Source organism: Antennarius striatus, chromosome 8 (genome assembly GCF_040054535.1).
Source record: "Antennarius striatus isolate MH-2024 chromosome 8, ASM4005453v1, whole genome shotgun sequence".
NCBI lineage: Eukaryota > Metazoa > Chordata > Actinopteri > Lophiiformes > Antennariidae > Antennarius > Antennarius striatus.
In genome coordinates this window covers 13,704,285-13,729,177 of record NC_090783.1, presented here as the reverse complement: position 1 = coordinate 13,729,177, position 24,893 = coordinate 13,704,285, and the positions used below count along the sequence as shown (strand labels likewise).

At 41.0% G+C, this 24,893-nt stretch overlaps 3 protein-coding genes across 3 annotated transcripts; 1 reads left to right on the top strand and 2 right to left on the bottom strand.

Annotated features, from left to right (window-relative positions):
• The first annotated feature begins 6,082 nt into the window (after positions 1-6,082).
• On the top strand, positions 6,083-18,784 carry si:dkey-9i23.8 (uncharacterized). The gene is given in 11 exon segments (XM_068322336.1): positions 6,083-6,576; positions 6,783-7,025; positions 7,374-7,411; positions 8,477-8,616; positions 8,868-8,931; positions 9,022-9,192; positions 13,335-13,470; positions 13,552-13,677; positions 14,958-15,090; positions 15,190-15,395; positions 18,742-18,784. Coding segments are annotated over 11 exon segments (1,794 nt in total).
• tmem187 (transmembrane protein 187) lies at positions 16,687-18,629 on the bottom strand. The gene has a single exon (XM_068322689.1). The coding sequence runs from the start codon at positions 18,532-18,534 to the stop codon at positions 17,749-17,751; it is 786 nt and encodes a 261-aa protein (XP_068178790.1). The 5' UTR covers positions 18,535-18,629; the 3' UTR covers positions 16,687-17,748.
• Positions 18,751-24,893, bottom strand: saraf (store-operated calcium entry-associated regulatory factor). Its single transcript, XM_068322687.1, has 7 exons — positions 24,778-24,893; positions 23,791-23,969; positions 23,231-23,429; positions 22,845-23,126; positions 22,490-22,643; positions 22,257-22,357; positions 18,751-19,428 (listed from the first exon to the last, which is right to left on the bottom strand). Exons 1-7 carry the CDS (start codon positions 24,842-24,844, stop codon positions 19,403-19,405), a joined length of 1,008 nt encoding a protein of 335 aa, XP_068178788.1. The 5' UTR covers positions 24,845-24,893; the 3' UTR covers positions 18,751-19,402.

Below are 24,893 nucleotides of genomic sequence, written 5' to 3'. Positions count from 1 at the left end.
TGAAGGAAATATTGAGGAATGTGCTAGTGAAGTCACAGAGCATATCTTAAATGCTGCAAATCTTTGTATTCCGAAAAGAACAACAAAAGGTGAGGTTGAAGTAGTCCTCTGGTGGAATGACGAATGCAGCAGAGAAATAAAAGAAAAAAACAAGGCTCTCAGAATGTTAAGACAGAGTATGTCAATAGAGAACCTTGTAGATTACAAAAAGGGCTGTAGCCCGAAGGATAATTAAGGAAGCAAAAAAAGGAAACATGGAGAAACTATTGTTCATCCATAGGAAGAGAAGTAAAACTACAAGTTGTTTGGGCAATGTTTAAGAAAATGAGTGGGAAAAGAAGTTCTATTAAAATTTCAGCATTGGTTAGTTGTCAGAGGGTAGCTATAGCAAACAAAGAAAAGGCAGATGTGTTAGGTGAGACATTTGCTGCTGTGCATAGCGGTGAACACCTGGGTGACAAGCATAGGCAGCAAAAGGAAAAGATACTTAGAGAACTTGGAGAGGTAAGGCAGAAGAAAGCTTAACAACAACACTAGACATGGAATTAAAGATGCAAGAACTTAACGTAGTGCTTAAAGGTACTGGGTACACAGCCCCAGGGGAAGATCAGCTCTGTTATGCCATGTTCCTGCAGCTCCCTGAAGTGTCATTAAATAAAGTGTTGAAATTCTTTAATACAATTTGGAGAGATATTCCAAGTAGTTGGAAAAGGGCAATTATTTTGCCATGTAACAAGCCAGGGAAAGATCACACTAACCTGAGTAACTATAGCCCAATAGCACTCACGTCCCACCTGTGTAAATGGATGGAAAAGATTCTTGTACACAGACTTTCATATGTATTGCTTCAATGCCTCCAATGCCAATGCCTCCTTTTCAATAGTGCTGTAGTGTAACTGGCGCTTTTTGAACTTCTTAGAGAAGTACCAAACTGGATGATCGACGCTTTGCTCATCCTCCTACAGGAGCACCGCGCCCGCACTGAGCTCACTAGCGTCCACCTCCAGCTTGAAGGGGCTCGCAAAGTTTGGAGCTGCGAGCACTGAAGCGCTGCAGAAGAGAGCTTTGGCAGCTTCAAATGCCGCTTGACAGGTTTCTGACCACCAGAATGGCGACTTGGGGCTTACGCCCAATAATATCCAGCCATCCCCAAAAAACAGCGGAGCTCACGACGGGTTTGGGGAGGCGGAAAATCTACAATGGTCTGAACTTTGGCCATAACAGGACAAACTTGACCCTGACCGACTTCCTTACCTAAGTAGGTGACAACTGCTTCACCAAACTCACATTTGGCCAAGTTAAGCATTAGAGAGGCAGCGCGCAAACGGTCAAAGATCTCAAGGAGTGTTTTTACATGTTCAGTCCATGACGATGAATATGCCACAATATCATCGAGGTAGACCTCACAGTTACTGACATCGCAGAGAACCGTGTTCATCAGCCGCTGGAAGGTGGCTGGTGCGTTATGCAGCCCAAATGCAATGACTGTGTACTGTAAAAAATGGTCGGGAGTGACGAAGGCGCTGATTTCGGATGCACGTTCAGTCGGGGGAACCTGCCAGTAGCCTTTAAAGAGGTTTAATTTTGTGACACAGCGGAGCCCACACGATCGACACAGTCATCTATTCGGGGCAGTGGGAATGAGTCTAGTTTTGTGACTGCGTTAACCTTTCGGTAAGTGCGGGGTCTGATCAGATTTTGGCACAAGCAGCGAAGGGGAGCTCCAAGCCCTGCAACTCGGGATGGCAAAACTATGGTCAATTAGATACATTACCTCTTTATGCATCACGGCGCGTTTTGCCGGATTAACACGATAAGCATGCTGTTTAATAGGCTTGTTGATTTCCCACATCAATGTCATGTTCATCACATTAGTTTGAGAGGGAACATCACCGAACAAACTCGAGTATTCTCTAATGAGATTACAAATGTCAGAGCGAGCAGAAACAGATGCGCTAAATACACATCTAAAGTCGATATAATCTGAGTTTCGAAGGCGTGCACAGGACACGGAGCTGTGACTGTCATCCAGCCCATCATCACCGGGATGGTATGGGGGCTGTGTGACAGACGCAGGAGCAACAGGGGAAACAATTAGGAATGAAGCCGCACGATTTTCACGATCAACATACCTTTTAAGCATGTTGATGTGGCACACATGAATCTTTTTCTTACGGCCGGGGGTCTGTATGACACAATCAGTTTCACTGAGTTTACGATCAACCACATACGGGCCAGAAAATTTAGCCTGCAATGCAGAACCAATGACGGGCAGCAAAACTAAGACGCGGTCGCTGGACTGAGTTTTTGGAAGAGGACCAATACAGTCTACGATAACATGTTCAACGGTTCGCCGACAGCAGGGATTGGCTTCAGCGGAGCAGAAGGAATTACCTGATTCGGCTTACCGGAGATTTGACAGGTTTGACATGAACGACAATTTCGCGACATCGGATTTAAGTCCTGGCCAGAAGAAAAAATGGAGGACACGACTGCACGTTTTCTAATTCATAGATGGCCGGACATGCAATGATCATGAGCCAAACTCAGAACTTGAGAACAGAACGGCTGTGGGACTACAATTTGGCACACGGACTCGTGCGTAAAACCAGAGCCAGGAGACCAGTGGCACATCAGGACACCTTCATCAAGGCGGTAGGACAGACTTTTCACACTTTGGATTTTTCATCAGAGAAAAACAATGGGACAAGGTAATATCAGATTTCTGAGCAGCAATCAGCTGTTCTTTGTTTACTGTCAGCGTAAGGTTTTCATCATCAGGCTGAAGTTCAACAGAAGCAGGTAAGTTTATTTTACACTCTTCAAGCGTGCTTGGTGGATCAGAGGAACTCATGAAAGAGTCACTAAGGTCCACCAAATCAACAAATTTTCGTGCCTGAGCACGAGTCACGGCACACACAGGAAACAGGGGCAACACGTCTGGCCCAACCGGGTCAGAAACTTACACATACGCGCACAGATTTTCTATTACCTCAGGAGAAGGGAACACTTTTACACCAGCCAAATCGTTTGAGGATGAGATCAACACCAGCTCATGGCAGTAATAACACTCGCAACTTTCTGTGGCTGTAGAGGCAGCAACAGGGTTGCGGTGGTTACTTTTAGGAGATCTAATTTTCCGGTCAGCGGGGACCGGATCATGACGAACAAGTGGAGAGAAAACATGTGCATTAAAGCAAATTCATCTGCCAACACAGTGGCGTCAGCGAGACACGTAGTTTTCTGCTCATTCAAATAAATCAACTTTTTCAGGAAGACGATTCTTAACAGCGCCACTCAGTTCAGCCAATCAGATCGTTTGTTTACCTGCTCTGTCAGCGCACCTGGAAGTGAGACAGCTCGCTGCCGCTGTGAGTTTACCGCTACAGGAGCACAGATGAAGGGAGACAGTAAAGACAGCATAGCTCCAAACGAAGGGAGGTTAATGAGGAAAACCGCTGGTTATCAATAAGTGGATGGAGAATTTGTTTATTCAGGCAGTTCAAAACCATTTTACCTCATATAGTCTGAACACGTAGCACTAATTAATGAATTAATAATGCCACTACGAAACAAAGCACAGGGTTTTTGGCGCAGAGTTATCTCCTGAAGTCCAAGCTGAGCAAATGAATGTTCACTTAAGGCATGATGGATTTTGGGGCAACATAAAAAATCTTTTAGTGATGGGACAGTTGTCAATAAGTGCTTAAAAGATTTTGGCGACACATTGAGGGAAAACAGAAAGATGAGATTTGTAGAAAAACTCCCAATGTCAGCTTCAGAAGCAACCAGAAAATCAGAAATATTAACAGCTTGATGCAGGTATTCAGAGAGCACCATGCATATCTGTGGCCAATGATGAGTTATCTTCACAAAGATTAGGAGCTCTTTGCTGAGTGTAACACCACTATGAAACACACACAAGAGGAGAGGACATACATGCAGCAATAAAAGACATGCTGACAAAGTCCAGTGGTCTTTTTCACCACAGATGACAGAGACCACCACAAGGTGACCACCACCACAAGGTGTGCACAGGCACACCTTGTGTACTAGGTTAGTTGTGTACAAGTAAATGACTGGCAGGCCACATGCCCCTTTCTCTCATGAAGAAAGTTCTGTTTGTATCTTTCCCCTGGAAGAGCCAATTTTTATTCATGCTTTCTGAACATGTTAATCTTTTTTTACTTGAAGTGTAGGCCTTCAGTTTTTTAGGCTGGGATGTCTTTAATTTACGAGAAAAAAATATGATTCAGCTGTTTTTGCACTTTATTTTTAATTCTGAGGTTTGTGTGTTCTTCAATCTAAAGGAAAGGTTTGAAATTTATTTTCCTGGATCTACTTTTATTTATGGTGAGGTAAAAGAGCTATCTGTGCACTCAGTTAAACATACCATGCATTGAAAATTGATAATAATGGATAATGTGGACTTAGGGACCGGCTATAGGACACAAACTGGACTTGGGTTCGGACCTTTTACTAAGAGAACATTTTTATAACTGGACCTCTGTGAGTTTTGATTGAATACCCCTGACCTTTATTATCTAAGAACTGAAATCAAGAGCTGACATTTAGCACCTTTGCATAGTTTCCCTGATACAGCAATAGCCAAAACTGCTTTAGTTCTTACATCAATGGCTGTGACATCATACTGCTTATAACTTCTTTAAGGTATTCCAAGTTTTTTTTCTGTCTGTTTTAGTCACATGATACACACAGGAGTTACTAATTGATAAAAAGAAAAAGAAATCAACAAGAAATTGAGTCAGAGGAAACCCTGGGTTTGTGGAATAAAACGTGCTACCGACCAGGTTTGCTTCAGAGAGTCTGTTACTGCGGTAACAAACCCAGAGGTTCAGTTTACTCCCTTCATGAAACACATCAGGGTTACTGTTCTAACTCTGGATTAAGTTACCTCCCTTTGTGAAACCGAAAACCCTGGTTTTCTCTGATTTCAAGGTTAACTTACCCAGGTTTTCCACTAAACCTGCTTTGTGAAACGAGCCATGAATGCTCCATCTAGTGGACGGATAGCGCAACTACAGCCGCTCGTTTTTTTTAATCTACAGTCAACCCTCGGTTTTCCAATATAATCTGTTCGAGAAGGCTGTTCGAAAAGCAAGTTGTTCGAAATCCGAAACTATTTTTCCCATTATAATTAATGTAAATAATTTTAATCCGTTCCAAGTCTAAAAAAACAACTTTTTCTAAGTTTTTTTTTACTGTTTTACACCATAAACTGCACTTTATACTGTTTACCATAAATAAAAAAGGGGTAATAGACACTGTGTTTTATTTTAATAAGAGATATCCTATCGAACTTTGAACACGAATGCGCTACGGAGGAAGCATCCTGGGCGTTCGAGTTCGCTCGGCTCCCAAGTGAGTCGCGCTCAGGTATGCTCGGCTTCTTTCGGTTTGGTCGAGAGCCGAATTTTGGTCGAGTTCAGAGATGTAAAATTCTCGGATTTTCTGGTCGAAAACTGATTTGGTCGAGAACAGAAGCATTCGAAAACTGAGGTTTGACTGTATTTTAATTTTTTTATTATATGCACTTCATAATCCGGTGCGCCTTGTATATGAAATAAATTATAAGATAAACAATTCATTAAAAGTGCACTTTATAATCCAGTGCACCTTACGGTGCAAAAAATACTGTACTTGTAGCACTGATACATATGTACAGTGGGTACGGAAAGTATTCCGACCTCTTTAAATTTTTCAGTCTTTGTATCATTGCAGCCATTTGCTAAAATCAAAAAAGTTCATTTTATTTCTCATTAATGTACACTCAGCTCCCCATATTGACAGAAAAAAACAGAAATGTAGAAATTTTTGCAAATTTACTAAAAAAGAAAAACTGAAATATCACATAGTCATAAGTATTCATACCCTTTGCTGTGACACTCATATTTAACTCACATGCTGTCCATTTCTTCGGATACTCCTTGAGATGGTTCTACTCCTTCATTGCAGTCCAGCTGTGTTTAATCAAACTGTTTGGACTTGATTAGGAAAGGCACACATCTTTCTATATACTGTACCTTAGAGCTCACAGTGTATGTCAAAGCGAATGAGAATCATGAGGTCGGAGGAACTGCCCAAGGAGCTCAGAGACAGAATTGTGGCAAGGCACAGATCTGGCCAAGGCTACAGAAGAATTTCTGCAGCAATCAGAGTTCCTAATAGCACAGTAGCCTCCATAATCCTCATATGGAAGATGTTTGGGACGACCAGAACTCTTCCTAGACCTGGCCGTCCAGCCAAACTGAGCAATCGTGACAGAAGAGCCCTGGTGAGAGAGGTAAAGAAGAACCCAAAGATCACTGTAGCTGAGCTCCAGAGATCCAGTAGAATGATTGAAGAAAGTTCCACAAAGTCAACTATCACTGCAGCCCTCCACCAGTCAGGCGTTTATGGCAGAGTGGGCCAACGGAAGTCTCTCCTCGCTACAAAACATATGCAAGCCCGCATAGAGTTTGCCAAAAAACACCTGAAGTACTCCCAGACTATGAGAAATGAGATTCTCTGGTCTGATGAGACGAAGATTGAATTTTTTGGCATTAATTCTAAGCGGTATATGTGGAGAAAACCAGGCACCGCTCATCACCTGTCCAATACAATCCCAACAGTGAAACATGGTGGTGGCAGCATCATGCTATGGGGGTGTTTTTTAGCTGCAGGGACAGGACAACTGCAATTGCAATTGAATGAAAGATGAATGCAGCCAAGTACAGAAATATCCTGGAAGAAAACTTCTTCCAGAGTGCTCCGGACCTCAGACTGGGCCGAAGGTTCACCTTCCAACAAGACAATGACCCTAAGCACACAGCTGAAATAACAAAGGAGTGGCTTCGGAACAACTCTGTGACCATTCTTGACTGGCCCAGCCAGAGCCCTGACCTAAACCCAATTGAGCATGTCTGGAGAGACCTGAAAATGGCTGTCCACCAACATTCACCATCCAACCTGAGGGAACTGGACAGGATCTGCAAGGAAGAATGGCAGATGACCCCCAAATTCAGGTGTGAAAAACTTGTTGCATCATTCCCAATAAGACTCATGGCTGTACTGGGTCAAAAAGGGTGCTTCTACTCAATACTGAGCAAAGGGTCTGAATACTTATGGCCATGTGATATTTCAGTTTTTCTTTTTTCAATAAATTTGCAAAAAAAATCTACATTTCTGTTTTTTTCTGTCAAGATGGGGTGCTGAGTATACATTAATGAGAAATAAAAAATTTTGATTTTAGCAAATGGCTGCAATGAAACAAAGACTGAAAAATTTAAAGGGGTCTGAATACTTTCCGTACTCACTGTATATTTAAGCATTATTTGCATTATTGTCCCGCTAATAGCTTATCTTCCTTACAGGATATACAGAAATACAAAAATACAGGAGAATGACAGTGGTAAGTAATAGTACAAGACCAATTCCAAGCATGCATGATGTGCGTCAGAGCCATTCCAGAGGAGTTAAATGTAGCGTGTGAATTTTAATTGAAAAAGATTTTGATGACGCTTCCCTCTGAGCACTTCACTGAAACGCCTAGTAACCAATGTCGAAGGCTGTGGACAGTCTGCCCATGGAAAGAGTAAGTTTGTTTTCATCTGATATCAAAAACTAGCAGACTAATATTGACTTGATCTCTCTATATGCAGAAGAAAACTGTTTCTGAATGTAGACATTATAATAGTGATACTGATTAAATTGTATATGTGCTACAATAATGTCTTGAACACCATTAGTTGTTTGCTTTGTCTTCTAAATGAACTAATTGTATAATTGGCCTCCTGTAAAATATCCCAGCCTGGAATAGGCTCTAGAAAGGAGGGATATACCACGGATAAGACGTGTTTTTCATGTGGGCAAATAAACACACTCGCACATGCACACCAACGATTCACCTAAGCTGCATGTTCTTGGAGGAGGTAGGAAGCCAAACAACCTGAAGAGAACCCACGGGAAGAACAAACATTACATCTGTTATTGACATCTTAGTGCTTATGCAGTTCAACTAATTGCCCAATTATTGAAGTTATCTTCGTCTTATGTCATAAAAAAAATAATAATTTAGTGCATTTCAAGTGATTGTAAGGGGAGACATTAAATCACACAAAGCTACTAAATTTAAATGTTGACAGAAAACAAAAACTTCCATTGTAGTCCTTAATTTAAATAAAAATGAAAATATTTTACCATGATATACTCATATTACCAGAGACAATTGCTGCAAATCACACGCAGATTCTAAAATATCACACCTATATTTCAACTATGATGGTAATTAGATGCTTTCCCTGAGCCACAATTTCACCTACTATTAAACAATGTACTTACTGTATTTTCTTTTAATGTCAAAAAGGAATTAATGTTGCCTATAACTGATTTTAGTTTGGTGGACATGAATTCACCCAACTCTATGCAGATTGAGTCAAGCTAATTTTATTAAGAAGTAACTGTCGTTTTCTTTTAGTGAGTGACTTGTTGAATGGGACTGTGTTTGTGGAACATCAGTGGCCAGAGACAAAGAAGTGGCTGCTGGTGGTTGTGTTGGGCCAGGAGATGGTCATGGGAGTTGTAGGAAACAGCCTTGTTCTGCTAGTGAAAGTCATGGTAAGGTTTTTCCTTTTACCAATGTGAAGTCATATTTCTATTAAATATGTCAGTAAATAGATCCAACCTTAAGCCCATAGTTAAAACTCCATGTTAAGGTTCTGGCACTTTTTTATAATATGCAATGTATTATGCAAAGAAATATGATATAAAAAAATACATGTTATGCCGTTATCCCATAATATTTATATTACAAATTCATATTATGAATTAAACTGTGACCACTTCTCTTTTTGTCTTTTTATTTTCAGTGCAGGGGACAATTCTGCTGTCATTACTGGCTCCCTTTCATCAGTCTCACTTTGTCGGACCTAGGTACACAACCAATAGTGTATTACAGGATTATACAGTATGTATTTATTTGTGTCTCAGTTCACCATCATGGGGTTTGACATGCAGTTTCAGAGAAGGAAGTCACATTTTCTGCTAATGAATGAATTTATTGTGAAGGTTGCTCCCTCCTCATTATCTCCGGCTCCCTGTTGGCCATGCTGACAGGAGGTCAGAGGTCCCCATGGTGTGAGGTCGTCAGCCTGCTGAAATTTGCCTTCATCTCCTCATCTATTGGGAGTATAGGTACTGCACCACCCAATACACACTTCAAGAGATCACTTTAGGTTTCAGGATTAATAACAGTGAAGACATCTTAAAAGAGATCTGAGTGATGTTCATAACGTCTCTGTTGTGATTACTGGTATTTTAGATAGAAGTGCTGCATTTGTTTACACTGACCATAAATATTTTTGTGGAAAAGGTTAGCGGTCACTGCCACTGTTTTAGGGGGAAGCCATTATCATTTACATTGGGGATAAATTATTTGCTTTTCATTGTTGCTCAGGGAAGTTGTCAAGGTCCATGTGATTTTTAACTATATTTGCTTCTTTAGATTATATAATCTTATTTTTCATACATAAGACATGAAACATATATATTCACTTGAGTCTAATAATCTTTATGTCCTGCATTCCCAGGCCAGTAAAATGGCAGAAATAAAATCCAAGATACTGCTATTTGGCCCCAAAACAGATCTACTCATGGCTGGTTATAAAGGAAACTGCCATGGGATCATTTTGAACTCTAAACATGATTCTGCTTCACACAATGAAGGTGACTGAAGCACCTTGTTATCACTTCGAAATATTGCCATAATGCCATAATAATTGCTTTTTTCACCCACATCCTCAATCATTGGTGTTTCCATAACTATAATTCTGCAGTTCTTAATCTGCACAAAAAGTCCACAATCTTCTGTCAAATCTGTCACCCATCACAAAAATAATAATACATTTAGTTCATTCAGTTGACATAATTCCTCAACTCGAGTTAACCATGTCTATTTTTTCATCTTTAATTTTGTAGAATTCTGTGTCAAAGCAGTTTTCATCTCTACCCATTCCCACAGTTGCCTTTGGAGTAGTTTGTTTTGTCAGACTCCTTAGTTAGTGATTTACCAAAATCAAAAATAACACTGCCTCAGCAACATAATTTTGATACTATACCCATTTCTCCATTCATTCCGCAATTGATTTGCTCTGGAGTGCATCTACAAAATGTATAAATTTTATCAAGTTTATTTAGATGTCTCTGAAAAGTATCTCTGTGACCAGCCATAAGCAGAACAGCTGTAGGCAATGAATGAATGAATGAATAGTATCTCAGCCACATACAATGCAGTCTTAAGATCTCTCTCCAGAATGTTTCACAATAATTCACACTTCCAGTGTCAAATGAAACTACTAGTAAAGCTAATGACACATGATGCCCATTAGGCAAACCAATTACTTGTGTCTTCAAGAACTGAAATAATCCATTTAGTGCTTTTGACTCAACTGTTAATATCTTACCTTAATGACTGCTAATGTGCTAGTGGAGTCAGAAGAGCTTAAGCAGTGAGTTAGAACTGAAGACTCCTCATTTCAGTTGCTGCAGGTTCAACGTTCAAGCATTCTTTAAAGGTCTCGTATTAAGCTTTTTTAGATTCAGGTCATTCAGCTGCCAGGTGGCCAACTACACTGTATCTGAAATGGCTTGTCCCAAAGTGTTCAGTGGTCCTCAATATCTTTGACTGAATATTGATCCAATCAATTCCACCCTGAAACGCTCTGTGTTAATGGGCCTGCCTCTGGGCTCTCTTTCTACTAGCACCTCCCTCCACCTTCTGCCCTCGGGTTCATGTGTGTTTTGTTTACATGCGCCACGTGAGCATGTGTGGACTACCGACTAATCGATTATCATCGCTGGAACTTCTTTAACTTTCACTAACTTTGTTTAAATCTTATTTTTCTCTTGTTAATTTCTCTGCTCTAAGCGTGGAGCTGCTTTCTCAGTCAGTCGAACATGACTCCGTAGCTCTATTGTGTAAAAAGGAGATGGCTGATCCTACTGAGACCATGGTTAAACAAGAGTTTTAAACACACAGTGTTTGCAAATGGGACAAAGATCAGTAGAGACGACAAAATTAAAGCTGTGTTTCCTGACTATCGTCACAGAAAATAACAGATTGCTGGCTAACAACACCGGGGAGCTAAGCTAAGATTTCTTTCAGTTCTTCATTGTGTGTGTGTGTGTGTGTGTGTGTGTGTGTGTGTGTGTGTGTGTGTGTGTGTGTGTGTGTGTGTGTGTGTGTGTGTGTGTGTGTGTGTGTGTGTGTGAACATATCTATCCGCTCTTTGTCTCTCTGAATGAGTGATAAATTCACCTCTTGATTTCTGCCTGGATTATTTCACATAAAGGCTGAGGCTGTCTGTTAATGAGGGGTGAAGTCGCCTTGGATACAAGCAACCCCTGAGATCATTTCAAGAGCTAAAGCTACTGACATTCATCAAAAACCAGACAACAGTTCCAATTACAGTATTTTCCGCACTATAAGGCACACTAGACTATAAGGCGCACCCTCAATAATTTGTTTGTTTTTATAATTTATTTCATATATAAGGCGCACCGGATTATAAGGCGCACACAATAAAAAATAAAATTTATTTAATAAACTGCAGCGGCTGTAGTTGCGCAATCCGTCCACCAGATAGAACCGCGCTGCTCAGGTAGTCATGATTGCATTCATGACTTCCTGACTACCTTGAATGGCCCCTATTGTTGTGTCAATAAGCCATTCTGAGCCTCATCAAGGAAACCTGATCACTTGATCACTTTGCCATCTTAGAAAGAAGTCAACACGCATATTAAAAAACCTGACATTAAAAACTGGTTAAATTCATTACGAGTGCAGTCAGTACGAACAGAGCGGATTATTTCCTGATCTGAAGATCGAAGCAGATATTTAAGCTCCGACGTTTGTCTTCATTTATTAATTAAATATTGTTTTGATCGATCGGTAGTCCAGTCGGAGGTGAGGTGCAGCTATGTTCTGCTGTGTGTCCTAAACAATTTTTTAACTAGTTTTTAATCTCAGGCTGCGAATTTACTGGCAAATATGACACTGTTTTATTCCTAGAACTGACTTTAACGTCGGTGTCTCACCGCCGTGAATCTCACAGCACATCGCTGCAGACAGGATACACAAACCTGAATGTGCCCCTCTGCCGCCTGCCCAGAGCTTTCAACTACATTTGTAAATCAATTGCAGCACACCAGACACCTTTGTCTAGCAGTGACTCTGTTCTTGAAATTTCAGAAAGGCTGGAAGTTCAGCTTTGAGGGTCTTTCATTCACCTATATGCCAGTTTCTCCGTGTGTTTCCACAGACTAATAGAATACACCGTCACTAGATTCCAGATGACAGCACAATGGCATTTTTAAGACCAATTAAGTTTGAAGTGGGTTATTTCCGATGCCAAATAGTTAGGAAATACTGAGATCAGTCAGTCAGTCAAACTTTATTAATAGAATTGTTGAAAGTTCCTTATGTTTTGCTACGTAATCACCGGTGCTCCTACAGTCTGCTCTACTGTACGTCTGAGAGCAGCTCAGTCAGAGCCGGGACTTCGGTGACGCCCCTTGACTACTGTTGTTAGGCGTAGGCCTGAGTGCCTTGTGAGGGTGCTCCTCTGGTGGCGGAGTGCGGCATGACTGGCGGCCAGACTGCCGGCTTTTTTTTTCAACGATCATGTTTTTAACCAATATTAATATGAATATTAATCCATATATAAAACGCACCGGATAATGAGGTGCACTACCGGTTTATGAGAAAATTTTAGGCTTTTAGGTGCGCCTTAAAGTGCAGAAAATATGGTAGTAGTGTCTCCATCTGATCTGCTATGTTATGTGCTCGCTTTGATGCTGAGAATGCACATTTCGCGTATACACATACACACACGACTGAAGTAGCGCTAACTAGTTAGCCAAATGGTAGCTGACTTCAACAGTTTATGAAGAACTTTCAGTGTGTAGCTCTGGGCAAGGTCATTGCCACACACTGCTACCTTAGCCTGAATGAACTCCACCTCAGGGACGATCAGGCCCTTATCCAATTGGACCATCAAATATGACTTGGGATAGGTCAGTTTCTCTGTCAATCGCTGTTGTGTGTGACGTCACACACAACACTTTATGAATCAGATTGTTTTTATTCTGTCCAGCCATGAATTCCAAAGGAGACCTGCAAAACTGTTTTTCATAAAAGGACCCCTTTAAAAATTATTACAGTAGCTTTCATTGTAAAAGCACTGTGTTAGAACCACTGCTGTCAGCCAAGGCATATCTGTTAACAATCCAGGGCTGACATAATGACAACAGCAAACATAACTGTCCTTTCTTCACAGCTATCCTCTGTGTGCAGCAGCTGATCGGTTTGGTCTCCACAGGCAGTACTTGCTTTGTTGTCATGACAGCATGTTTGGGTTGTTGGGTGACAGGGGTGGTGTTTGGGAGTGTTCCTGTTATCTATGCCTGGATCAGGTATGTACTAAATGCCAGTACTTTATGATCTACATAGTTTCCTCCTCGATTCATCCCCATCATGTGTTCTTTCTGCATTAGGTATGACCCTGCAGAGATGCTCTGTGCTGTCTTCTGGGAGAACAGCTACTCAGACATGTTGGTCTACATTCTGTGTGCTTTCTCAATCTGTATCTTCCTCCCCTTCATTCTCATCCTCTTCTGCTCGCTACAGAGTGCCTTTCGATGCTGCCTAAATTTTAACAGGTAAAGAACCTGAGGCCATGTCCACATGTAGCCAGGTGTTTGAAAACACATTTTTTCCCTTTGCTTATAAAAAACATCGGGTCCACACGACACGAAAAAAAATCACACGTAACCACGTTAAGTGCGAGACACACATTAACATGTTTATAAGCATAACAACTCCAACAATGACAGGAGTGAGGAACGGGGCATGTGGAAATTCATGCTGTTCCTTCTGGAGGACGACTTCCATCATAGAGTTCTTCCACCAGCTGGCAGCACAACCCGGTCTGACCCACAACTGACGTTGGCGTCTTTGGCAAAGAACATGAATGAATGAATGAATGAATAAATGAAAACATTCTATTGTCATTGCACTGCACATAAAATAGAGTTCCATGGACAACGAGATGAGGACTATCCCCCAGGTGCATTTGTAGCAAAAGAAAAATAACTAACAAAAATACAGAGGGGCAATTAGGATATATATATATACACACACACACACACACACACACACACACACACACACACACACACACACACACACACACACACACACTATACAAACGTTATGTCTCTAATAAAGAAAAAAAGAGAAGAACAAATATTCAGTTGTCAAACCTGTTTGTCTCCAATGTGGAGCGGTTACATTACAAAATAGCCATTTGTCTGTGCTCAATGTGAAGCAGAGGCACTTCAACAATGAGATGTTTGGAAATGCTTGTAGAATAGCCACCAACACAATTTTAACTACATTCTGTTTGTACATGTGAACTTGAGTCACACGTGATGTCACGGCAGTTTTCGTCACAGGCAAGATGTATCTGAACCAAAAACACTTCGGTTACAGTCGTCCACACATAAGAAACACATACCCAGCATTTTCAAAAAGCTTCAGTTTGATCGGCGTTTTCAAAAACCTCAGTTTTTGTCATGGGTCGTGTGGATGATAGGCTTAACCATAGGAAAAAAGATGCGTGTTCAATAAGAGCCAGCTACGTGCGGCCACGGCCTCAGAATACATGTAACAATCCTATCAGGAAAAGTTGGAACAGCTGACAACCTGCATTCTTGCTATCTCACCTTGTCATTTTTTTTTGCCGCTCTGTCAGTGCTAGCTGATGACAACTCACAAAAATTTTCCAGAATTACCAAATACATCTTTAACGTAGCAAGCAAAACATATTTCTGATGCAGAAATAACTTGCATTGAAGTAGCTAATAGCATAACTGTTATAAATCTGAGTGTACTTTGCAAGAAATGTTAACAAATCTAGCAGTACTATTCTGTACATCTCTTATCCCAGTGAGGATGAGGAAGACCTGTCTGCAGTCACTCCTTTGCTGGTGTCCACTTACATTCTGTGCTACACTCCCTTTGTAGTATCTGAGGTGATACACGAACTTTTTACTTTGACACAAAAATGAGCTATTGGATCTACATTTACACACAAAATGATGTATCTTTATTTCTTTCTCCCCATTGATCAGTTGATCCTGTTGGGCAGAATGGATTTGTCACCAGCACCCGATTGGTTAAGGACATTGTCATCAGTGATGTCATACCTAAACTGTGGTCTGAATCCCTTAATATACTTCTCTCATTATGAATTCCGGGAGGCAGGCCTTGCCCTACTGTGGACCAGCAGGAAGTCTTGGTCAGACCCTGTTCTCACTGCTATCACTAAGCGTGACCTGTAAACATGTGAAGAGTTCCATCAAGATCATCTCCTGGAGTTCAGTTATCTATAATTAAATCTAGTCCAAGTGCAGCCAAAAAGCAATGTAGTAGAATAAACAGAACTTTTACTTCATTATCTGCTGTCCATATCAATTTCACTTTGAGATGCGACCAAAACTGAAAAACTGCGTAACAAGAGCTGAATTATAGTAACACAAGTTATTATGTGATAACATCAGAATCAGTTTGCACTTCAAGCAAATGTCTTTAACAAACCAACCGCAAAGAACGGGGGCGCAATGTATTTTGACCATTAGTATATTGTTACATATCTGATATTAAGTACTAATTAATGAAACAACTACATTTGAATCAATAAAAGTTTGAACTAAATGTGAAGATTTTCATGTTTGCCTCACCTGGAGTTAAATGAAGGTTAAACAGTAAAGACGCACACTGTTCATTGTAGGTCAGTGTCTTATAACATTGGCAAAATTTGTACTTTTGAAATACTAAGTTGTTTATTGGTGGAGCAAGATTGCATGCTGTATGTATGTGAATGTCACTCACCTTTGCAGTCTAAAAAGAATATCCAGTGGGGTATATTTCATATTGCATTTCTTTGGTTTTCTAACACTAAGAAGATGCTTAAACTTAAATTTACAAGTTGCTTAATTGGTATTAGCTATCAAAAAATACTAGAGGACAACTACTTTTCCTACTGTGGCCCACAGCATCCTGCTTGTGGGCCACAGCCTTTCCAATATGTAAAGTATAAAAATGTCAAGTGGGTAAAAATGTTTTTTGAATTTTGCAATTATGTAAACAATAGCAATTAATGGGAAAGAGAGCATTATCAAACATGTTTGACAACTGAATATTTGTTTCTCATATATGGAGCCCTAAATCTTAAAATAAATTTCAACCATTTTATCAAATATCCATCCATCCATTTTCTGAACCGCTTCATCCACGAGGAGCTAGAGCCTATCCCAGCTGAATGAGGGCGTGAGTCAGGGAAAAATCCGGGTGTGACACCAGTGCCACACAGAGACACAGACAAACATGCACGCACACACTCACACACTACGGTCAAGTTGGGACCGACCGATTTACCTGAAGAACATGTTTTTGGAGGTGGGAAGAAGCCGGAGAACCCACCCAGACATGAGAACATGCAAACTCCACACAGAGTGGGACCTGAACCCGGAACCGCCTTGCTGTGCAGCAACAGTTTTTCCCACCGTGCCACCATGAAAAATAATTTCACTTGAAATTATTGACAGAGCCATAAGAAAGTATTGCTATATTCATTTAATTATATATGGTATTTGTTCAATAGGCTATGTGCAATCATTTCCACGTTTTAATAAACGTTGAACTAATCCGGCCCTCGGCTTGAAGCAAATTGTTCTTTTGGTCCTCTACACATTTGATTTTGACATCCCTGCCCTAGAGCATCACCACGTTTACATTCTTCCTACGAACAGCAAGGTTTGTTCACATCATGAATATAAATGAATAGAATATAATGATCATATTAACCTTCCTTAGTGGGCAGTGTTTATCCAAGAAATAACCAGTTTGTCACATACACTTCAACAGTTACACATTCCATTATATTGCCACCAGATGTCAACATGGTCTTGAAAGTCTCAAACTTAATTTAATTCTTAATTTTATACAGTGTTAAAATCCCCAAATGGAAATTAAGAATGCACACTCTAGTTTTTGTTAATCACACGCATGCATATTAGCGTGTACAGGCCCCTGTAATACACACAACCACACACAAGGGGGCCTGTAAGCATGCAGGGGCGGTAGAGTGGTGGGCAGGTCCTTCATGGTGAGCCCAAATGAGCAGCTTGTGAGGGGGGACGGCGCCTTGCTCAAGGGTGCCTAGGCAGTGCTCCGGAGGTGAATTGACATCTCCCACTGTCAGCTCACCTCTGGGTGTTTTTTTTGGGTGGGGGCGGGAGCGGTAATCGAACCGCCAATCTCAGAACATCAGGCGACCCACTCTGAGATTGGCGGTTCGATTCCCGCACCCGACCCCCCCCCCCCAAAAAAAAAGGAGGTGTCAGCTCACCTGTCCTAATGTTATCCCTCTCTCAGAAATCCATGTCTTTTTCATTAATCCATGTTACAGTTTTGTTTTTATTATCTGATTCCCTTCTTGTATTTTTTGTGAGTATTTGACAGAATCGATTCACACCTATCTGGCTAGTTTGCTTGATGTTTTATAGCCCACTAACCTGTGATCATAACTGCAGGCCACAACCAAACAACATAACAGAACTTAAATCACCTAAGACGAATTTTCGTCTGAAATACGATCATCAGCTCCTAGTCGCTGGTTGTTGTTTTTTTTACTCTTCTTGTGATGCTGTCTTCCCCTGTGCTCTCTGTGTCAGTGTGGTCAGGAAACAGAAGCTGAAGTGGAACTGCAGCACGTCGCACACTTTCGACCAGAAATGTCCGGTGAGCCGCTGGAAGAGCCAATACCGTGACAGCCAGTGATCCAGCAGCTTTAGCACCACGAATCCTGCACACGACAGCACTGCCAGCAGCAGATACACTCGCGTCCGACCGTCTCCAAGATCCCGTTGTACGCAGGCTCCCTTGTAAACGGCAGCGGCAACGTGACAGCCCAGCGCCACCTCAAACCCCCGTTCGTGCGCCAGCGACAAGCCGTAACTTAAGAGAGAGAGCAGCTGGACCACTGCCGCTCCCGGAGCACGCCACCTCGCCGGTCTGCGCTGTATGGAACTGATCCACACCGGAACCCACGCGAAGATCGGCAAGGTGAACCACTGGTCTAGCACGGCGGGAGCGCGCCTCAGCGACGCTAAACGTACCCACTGCACAGGCGCGTAGAGCACAGCCATGAAGGCGAAAACTTCTCTCATATATCGGCCCTGTTCGGTTTCTTTGACGCCTCTGCAATTCAGCAGCCAGTACAGGCCCATGTAAATGTAAGCCAAATTAACCAGACAGTTACAGGGCATGGCCAGGAAAGAAGGTAGATAATCAACCCTCCTCTCTGCATAATGGTCGTAAGCCAAGTCAACCTTCACTTCGTCGAACAGACTGGTGTTCGCCAGAGTGACACAAAGCACAAAAGGCACGGACACGTGAAGCAGAGCCGACCTCATTTTGGTTTTTCTAAACGCAAGTTTCTTCCAGTAATGTTAATTTTGAAGTCAGCTCTAAATGCTCTGCTAGTTCGATGATCAAAAGTTCCAAGCAAACTTCCTTGTTCCGGATTTTACAATCACGTGGTAGAAAATGCAAAGTTTGGATTGGCCACTTGAGTCTCGTAACGTTCCTCTTTATTGAACAATTTAAGTGCATACAAAAAGTACGAACATTCAGCACCACACAGACAATGGGTACTCAATGTAAATGCAGAGCAAAAAAAATAAAACTTCATGTTGATAAGGAAAATACTGTAAAGAAAAACAATGAAAAAGGCAGAGTGAAGACTTATACATAAAGTAATCTTTGAACTACTGTTAAAGGGATGAAAACATCAAGGTATACTGTCTATACAGCCAACTCAATATCCACTCTTAGGGAATAACTACAACTGCATATTAACACCATTGTCTCATTGGTAAACCATCTTCATTTCGGCATTCAGACATGGACAGGACAATCTGCTGCAGTTCAGAATATCCAAATGGGGAATATGGTGATGATTTAAGTGACTGTGTGTGGCATGGTTGTTAGTGCTCAACAGGCTGTTATTTTGTTTAATCCAATTTTTGTGTCCAAATAGGACCTTGTACTTTTAAAATTCTTCTAAAACACAGGTCTTTGCATCAAAATAAGGAATTTGGGAGAAAACTCAAATCACACATTTACAAAAAAGGGTTTTCTGTGATTTACTAATGTAGAGTTGTTTAGCTGTTGAGTACTACTAGAGTAATGATCTTTGCGAGTAGACAGGGTCGTCTCATTGTCCCTTCCAAAAATTCTGTTGTACATCCATTGTAGAGAATTTGTGAGCTGCACTGTCTTCTATCTTCTCTTGGTTCCTCCAAAACCTACCAAACAAACAAACAAAAAATGAAATCAGGCAGCCAGTCATGTCTACGACTTTCTCTGGATGCTGGTGAATTGTTGAAAAGCTACTTGTTATGGTACTGCAATCACAAATGAAATAATAATTGGAGTCTTATCCCTAATATCTGAATTACTTACAATCTCAACCAACTTTCCTTTCCTTGTACAAGTGAGTGTCCAGAAAAGCACTACAGTATATAAATCTAATCCATTATTGTTATTATTCAAGTACCATTGCAGAGTGAACTAAAGCAGAGCTAACTAGTCAGCTAAATACAAGCTGACTTCACTTATGCTCATTAAATTAAAATAAATAAGGTAAAAAGAAGAAACAAGTAAATCATTATGCAGTGCGCCCTCTTTCTTTGCGGTTAATGCGTTCCAGGAACCACACGCGATTAACAAATTCCGCGATCGAGCGACGAACTATTCATCTTGTTATTTACGGCAATTTAAACATTTATGAACCCTCCCCATACTGATATTAAACCACCTTCTATCTGTATTACCTTTTCCCACACTGTTATTGACTGTTTAAAGCACTTTTGTGTCTCACATTAGTCCGAGACTCACGGAACTGAGAGCACTGCCGGACGCAGTCAGCCAATAGAATGTATGTACGGTATCACGTAACTGCCTACCAAAAATCCGCAATGAGGTGAAGTCGCAAGCGTTGATGTGCGCTGTAGTCAGAAAAGCATCTGACTGACTTCCAACGTTTAGGACCTTATCTTAACTGCCACTTACTGAAGCACAACAATGCCAAAATATCACAGTGTCTGAGCTCTCTATGTTGCTGTACCATTATTTGTTACTGACCAATTTTCAATAATACGCACAAGTGAATAAAGCACACACTATAAAAATGTTTAGAGCAAAACTGAAACTCCTTCTCAGGTTGGAGACTTCGATAGTCCACACAATACTCTTCATATTAATTTGACATGAGTGAGACACTGTATAAAGCTAGTATATGATTCCAACGTTGTTCCACTTAATAGACATTTTAGTATAAGGTAAAATTGCAGCTAAAGATACTGTAGAAAATTAATATTCGGTATCAATTTCAATCCTGTTAGCAATGTCTATTTTATTGATTGAATAACATCAGAAGTGGTAAATGAAAAATTGTTTGCAAACTGATCATTTAGTGCTATGTGTGTTTGTACTACCTCAAGCAAGAAGTATGGAATCACCAGTCTTGGACGAACACTCACTCTGACATTTTATTGTGTAGAACAAACTCCGATAAAAACCATGAAAAAGTAATGCATTTTTTCAAAAGTGCAACTCCTTGGCATTCAGAAACACTAAAAGAAATGAAGAAAAAACATTGTGGTGGTCAGCAAGTGCAGGGAAATAAATAGGGAATCACTCACTTCTAAGGAAAAAAAAATGGAATCACTCCATTTTGAGTAGAAAATAAGGACACACCCAGTCAATTTCCTTTCCTTAAGTGAGCACCTACCTCAGATTAGATCTGCTCGTTAGTCAGCAGTTAAAAACAGTGCAGTTATCACACTTTGGAGGGCTGCTGGGCAAAGTGGATTTGCAAGAATCATGGCTGCAACAAGAAAGATGTCTCTTGAGACCAAAGACAGGATTATCGAACTTCTTGAAGAAGGTAACTCTACACCTATGGTTGCCAAAGATCTGGGCTATTTACAGTCAGCTGTATCGAAGGTCTGGACCAAGTACAAACAGCATGGGAAGGTTGTTAAAGTCAAAGACAAATGAAGAAGAAATGGGAGGAAGCAGGAGTCAATGTATGTGACAGAACTGTGCAATATCGCCTAAAGGAAATGGGATTTTCATATAGGAAAGCTAAGAGGAAACCATCATTGACGCTTAAACAGACAAGAACAAGACTGCAATGGGCTAAGGAGAGGCAATCATGGACTGTGGATGACTGGATGAAGGTTATCTTCAGTGTTGAGTCACAAATCTTCATTGGACAATGTGATGATGCTGGAACTTTTGTTTGGTGCCGTTCCCGTGAGATTTACAAAGAGCCCTGCCTAAAGAATACATCAAAATTCCCACTGTCCTTGATGATATGGGGCTGCATGTCAGGCAAAGTCAATGGGGAGATCGCTGTGGTTGAATTTTCAACAAATGCACAAGTTTACATTGACACTTTGGACAGCTTTCTTATTGCTTCAATTGAAAAAATGTTTGGGGATGATGAAATAATTTTCCAAGATGGCAATGCATCATGCCACACAGCAAAAACTGTGAAAGCATTCTTTGAAGACACATCTAGTCAGTGTTATGGCCTGCAAATAGCCCAGATCTCAACCCAGTTGAAAACTTGTGGTGGAAAAATGGTCCACAGCAAGGCTCCGACCTGCAAGGATGATCTGGGAACTGCAATCAAAGAGCGTTGGCACCAGATTGATGAAGAATACTGTTTGTCACTCACCAAGTCCAGGCCTCAGAGACTGCAAGCTGTCATAAAAGCCAGAGGTGGTGCAACTAAATAGTAGTGATGTGTTTTGATTGTTACTTCTTTGTCTGTTTTTCATGATTCCTTTTTTTTTTTCCTCAGAATTGAGTGATTCCATATTTATTTCCCTGCACTTGCTCTATAAAAGTAACATTTACCGACCACCACAATGTTTTTTCTTCATTTCTTTTAGTGTTCCTGAATGCCAAGGAGTCGCACTTTTGTAAAAATTCATTATTTTTTCATGCTTTTTATCCGAGTTTGTTCTACATAATGAAATGTCTGAGTGAGTGCTTGTCCAAGACTGGTGATTCCATACTTTTTGCAAGGGGCAATATGTGGCTTTGTTAGTCAATCTTCTACCTGAAGCAGTGCGTGTCGCAGTGGAAAAGGAGAAGGAGTTTCCAGCAGTGGGATGTCTGCTGTCAGTGTAGCTGGAATGGTCGTGTCTGTAGGGCTGGCTCCTGAAAAGCAAACAAATGGCAACCTGAAGGCTCTGAAGGGAATGGAAGTGGTAAAGTGGGTCGTTGTTTTCTGGGATTCATGCTTTAATTCTTGCAACCTCATTCATTCTCTCTCTCTTGATCTACACAAACCTCTGGCGACCAAAAAGATATCCCAACACCCCTCCTGTCCCCAGGCCAGTCCAGAAGCCATTGCCTGTGTGAGGAGAAGTTCGGTCTCTTGGGCATTGCTGTCTATGAGTGTAGTCAGTGCAGAAACCATAGCCTGGGTTGGAATCGGTATAGTCTGAACACAAAGACAGAACAGATTCAAGGATTCTCCAAGTAATTTCATCCTATGATGTGGACATGACTATTCATAAAGAAAAATAACATGAAAGTCTTGCACATCCTCAATAACAAAGACGTGGTATTGAAGAATCTGAATCTGCAGTGCAAAACCAGACATCTAAAAGATATACAAGTCCTATCATCTTACATCACCTACCTGTGAAATCAGGTTTGAATCCCGGGGGTGGTGGTCCTGTGGAGCCGTAGTTTCTATCGCTGGGGTAACCAGCCTGTCCATAATTCTGGTCCCTTTCAGTTGTGTTCCCACTTAGAAACAGCTTGTATATGCCGTAGGCAAAGAGCAGAAGTACTACAATGACTAGCAGGGTTCCTGAGTCCCCGCTGCCTGATGTGTATGAGCTCTGCCGTTTCTGCTGGTGATGTTGATTCTTGTTACCAGAGAAACCACTGAAGAAACTGGATGCAAGGCCCCCAACATCTGAAAGGGACAAACAAAACAACAAAAAAGAATAACATGTTTCTATGTATGTAGTCCTTATGTGAGAACTGAGCCTCATGAATCCAACATCTCTACTTTCTTACCTCCAAATCCTTTGAATCCACTGTGGGAACCCCAGCTGCCCTGAGTCCTCCTTTGGCCCTCTTCAGTTAATTCCAGTGTATACTCAAGCCCACAGGAGCCCTTCAGTATGTAGGCATCAGCAGGGTGGCCATAGCCTTCACAGCTCACCTCAATGATACCAAATCTGTATGCATTGTCCATGTCAGTCTTACACTCCCACTGTGACGGTAAAAGAGGAAAATGAAACTATTACTTAGTTCAGAGGCTGTCTTACACTTCCTAGCATTGAGAAAGAATTTATGTTCCATATTTTAAACACACACACACACACACTGACACTTAAGTTGTGACCAAGACGAGATTGCGCAGAACATAATGGACACCCTGTTTGTACATGACTTTAGATGTAACAATAAAAACAATAAGCACATTAAATAAATTACATGAACTACACCAGCTTGCAGAGCAGCAGCATGCTATCAAAATCAGATGCTAACTGTTGATTTACATAAGGCCTTTAATTTACAGCTCTATTCACATTGTCTCTGTCCTCACAGCCCACCAGCACCCCCCACCTCACCTGCACATCTACTCCATCCCAGCCTTTGTTCAGACACTGAACCACCTCAGGAAGGAAGGCTTGGCAGCCTGCTGAGCCTCCAACACACTGGAGCTGAGGGATGGGGCTGGAACGCCTTGATGTGGTGTGGCGACCTTTGTACAACGTTAATACCTGGATGTCCCTCAGCAGCACACTACCTGCAATGGAAGACTACGTATAATATTTCCATCGCTTATGCTTGCTCTGGAGGGCATTGTTGGCTTTCTATCTATCTTAATCACATCTTGAAATGTCTTCAGATGTGATTAAGCGCTATATAAATAAAAGTTTGATTGATTTCAAATGATTTAAAAAAATATCTGGAAAATAGTGCCATGTATAACTTTCTGTGTTTTTTTAATGAGCCAATCAACGTGAATCTGACTTTTAAATTAATTAGATTTGTTGAAGTGTACATTGTGCTAAGGTATAAGCAATCCTACAGTAAAGCTTCCATTTTCATAGATGCAGTAGACTCTATTGTTGCTACTGAACAGCATCTCCGATGGTGTGTTTTAACTGATTCGATTAAAGATTAAGATTTGTGCATATGTCACACTGGATTATCACAGCGAAAGGCCACTACAATTCCTTAGACTTTCATTTCAATCCATAAAAAATCTGATGTTTGATATTCTGGATTTAGTGATCCTGAATGTTTCAATTTATAGGATCATATCATCTTTGTGTGTGTGTCATAATAATGATACAGACACAAAGTCATGTAATTATGTAAGTATGCCCTGTTTCGGTCATGTCACCGGCAGCTAAACTAAACTAGGAGTTAATTACGGGACGTGTCTTTCACGGACTGACAATCGCTGATTGAGTACGTTTTAGTGGACTCGATTTTAGTTTGAGTGGATACACGTTAATACCTGCTTGCGTTTTGATGCGTTAAGTAAAACGTTAGCTTTAGAAATAAGTAATTCCGATTTAAATGGGTTTGTTTTCAAGTAAACCTACCGGCATCCCAACTCTGGGAGTGACGTGACAACAAAAGCAGCAATGCAGTCGGAATAAACCATGCCATTTCCTCGACGTATAATCGTACAATGTCTTCAGACAGTTCCTCCTCCTTC

Excerpts from the sequence above, each read along its gene's own strand:
- tmem187 (XM_068322689.1), bottom strand. The coding sequence starts at position 18,534 with ATGAGGTCGGCTCTGCTTCACGTGTCCGTGCCTTTTGTGCTTTGTGTC.
- saraf (XM_068322687.1), bottom strand. The coding sequence starts at position 24,844 with ATGGCATGGTTTATTCCGACTGCATTGCTGCTTTTGTTGTCACGTCAC. Across the intron at positions 23,970-24,777 it reads CTCCCAGAGTTGGGATGCCG|GTAGTGTGCTGCTGAGGGAC; the intron begins GTAGGTTTACTT and ends CTTCCATTGCAG. Across the intron at positions 22,358-22,489 it reads TATCTTTTTGGTCGCCAGAG|GAGCCAGCCCTACAGACACG; the intron begins GTTTGTGTAGAT and ends TTTGCTTTTCAG.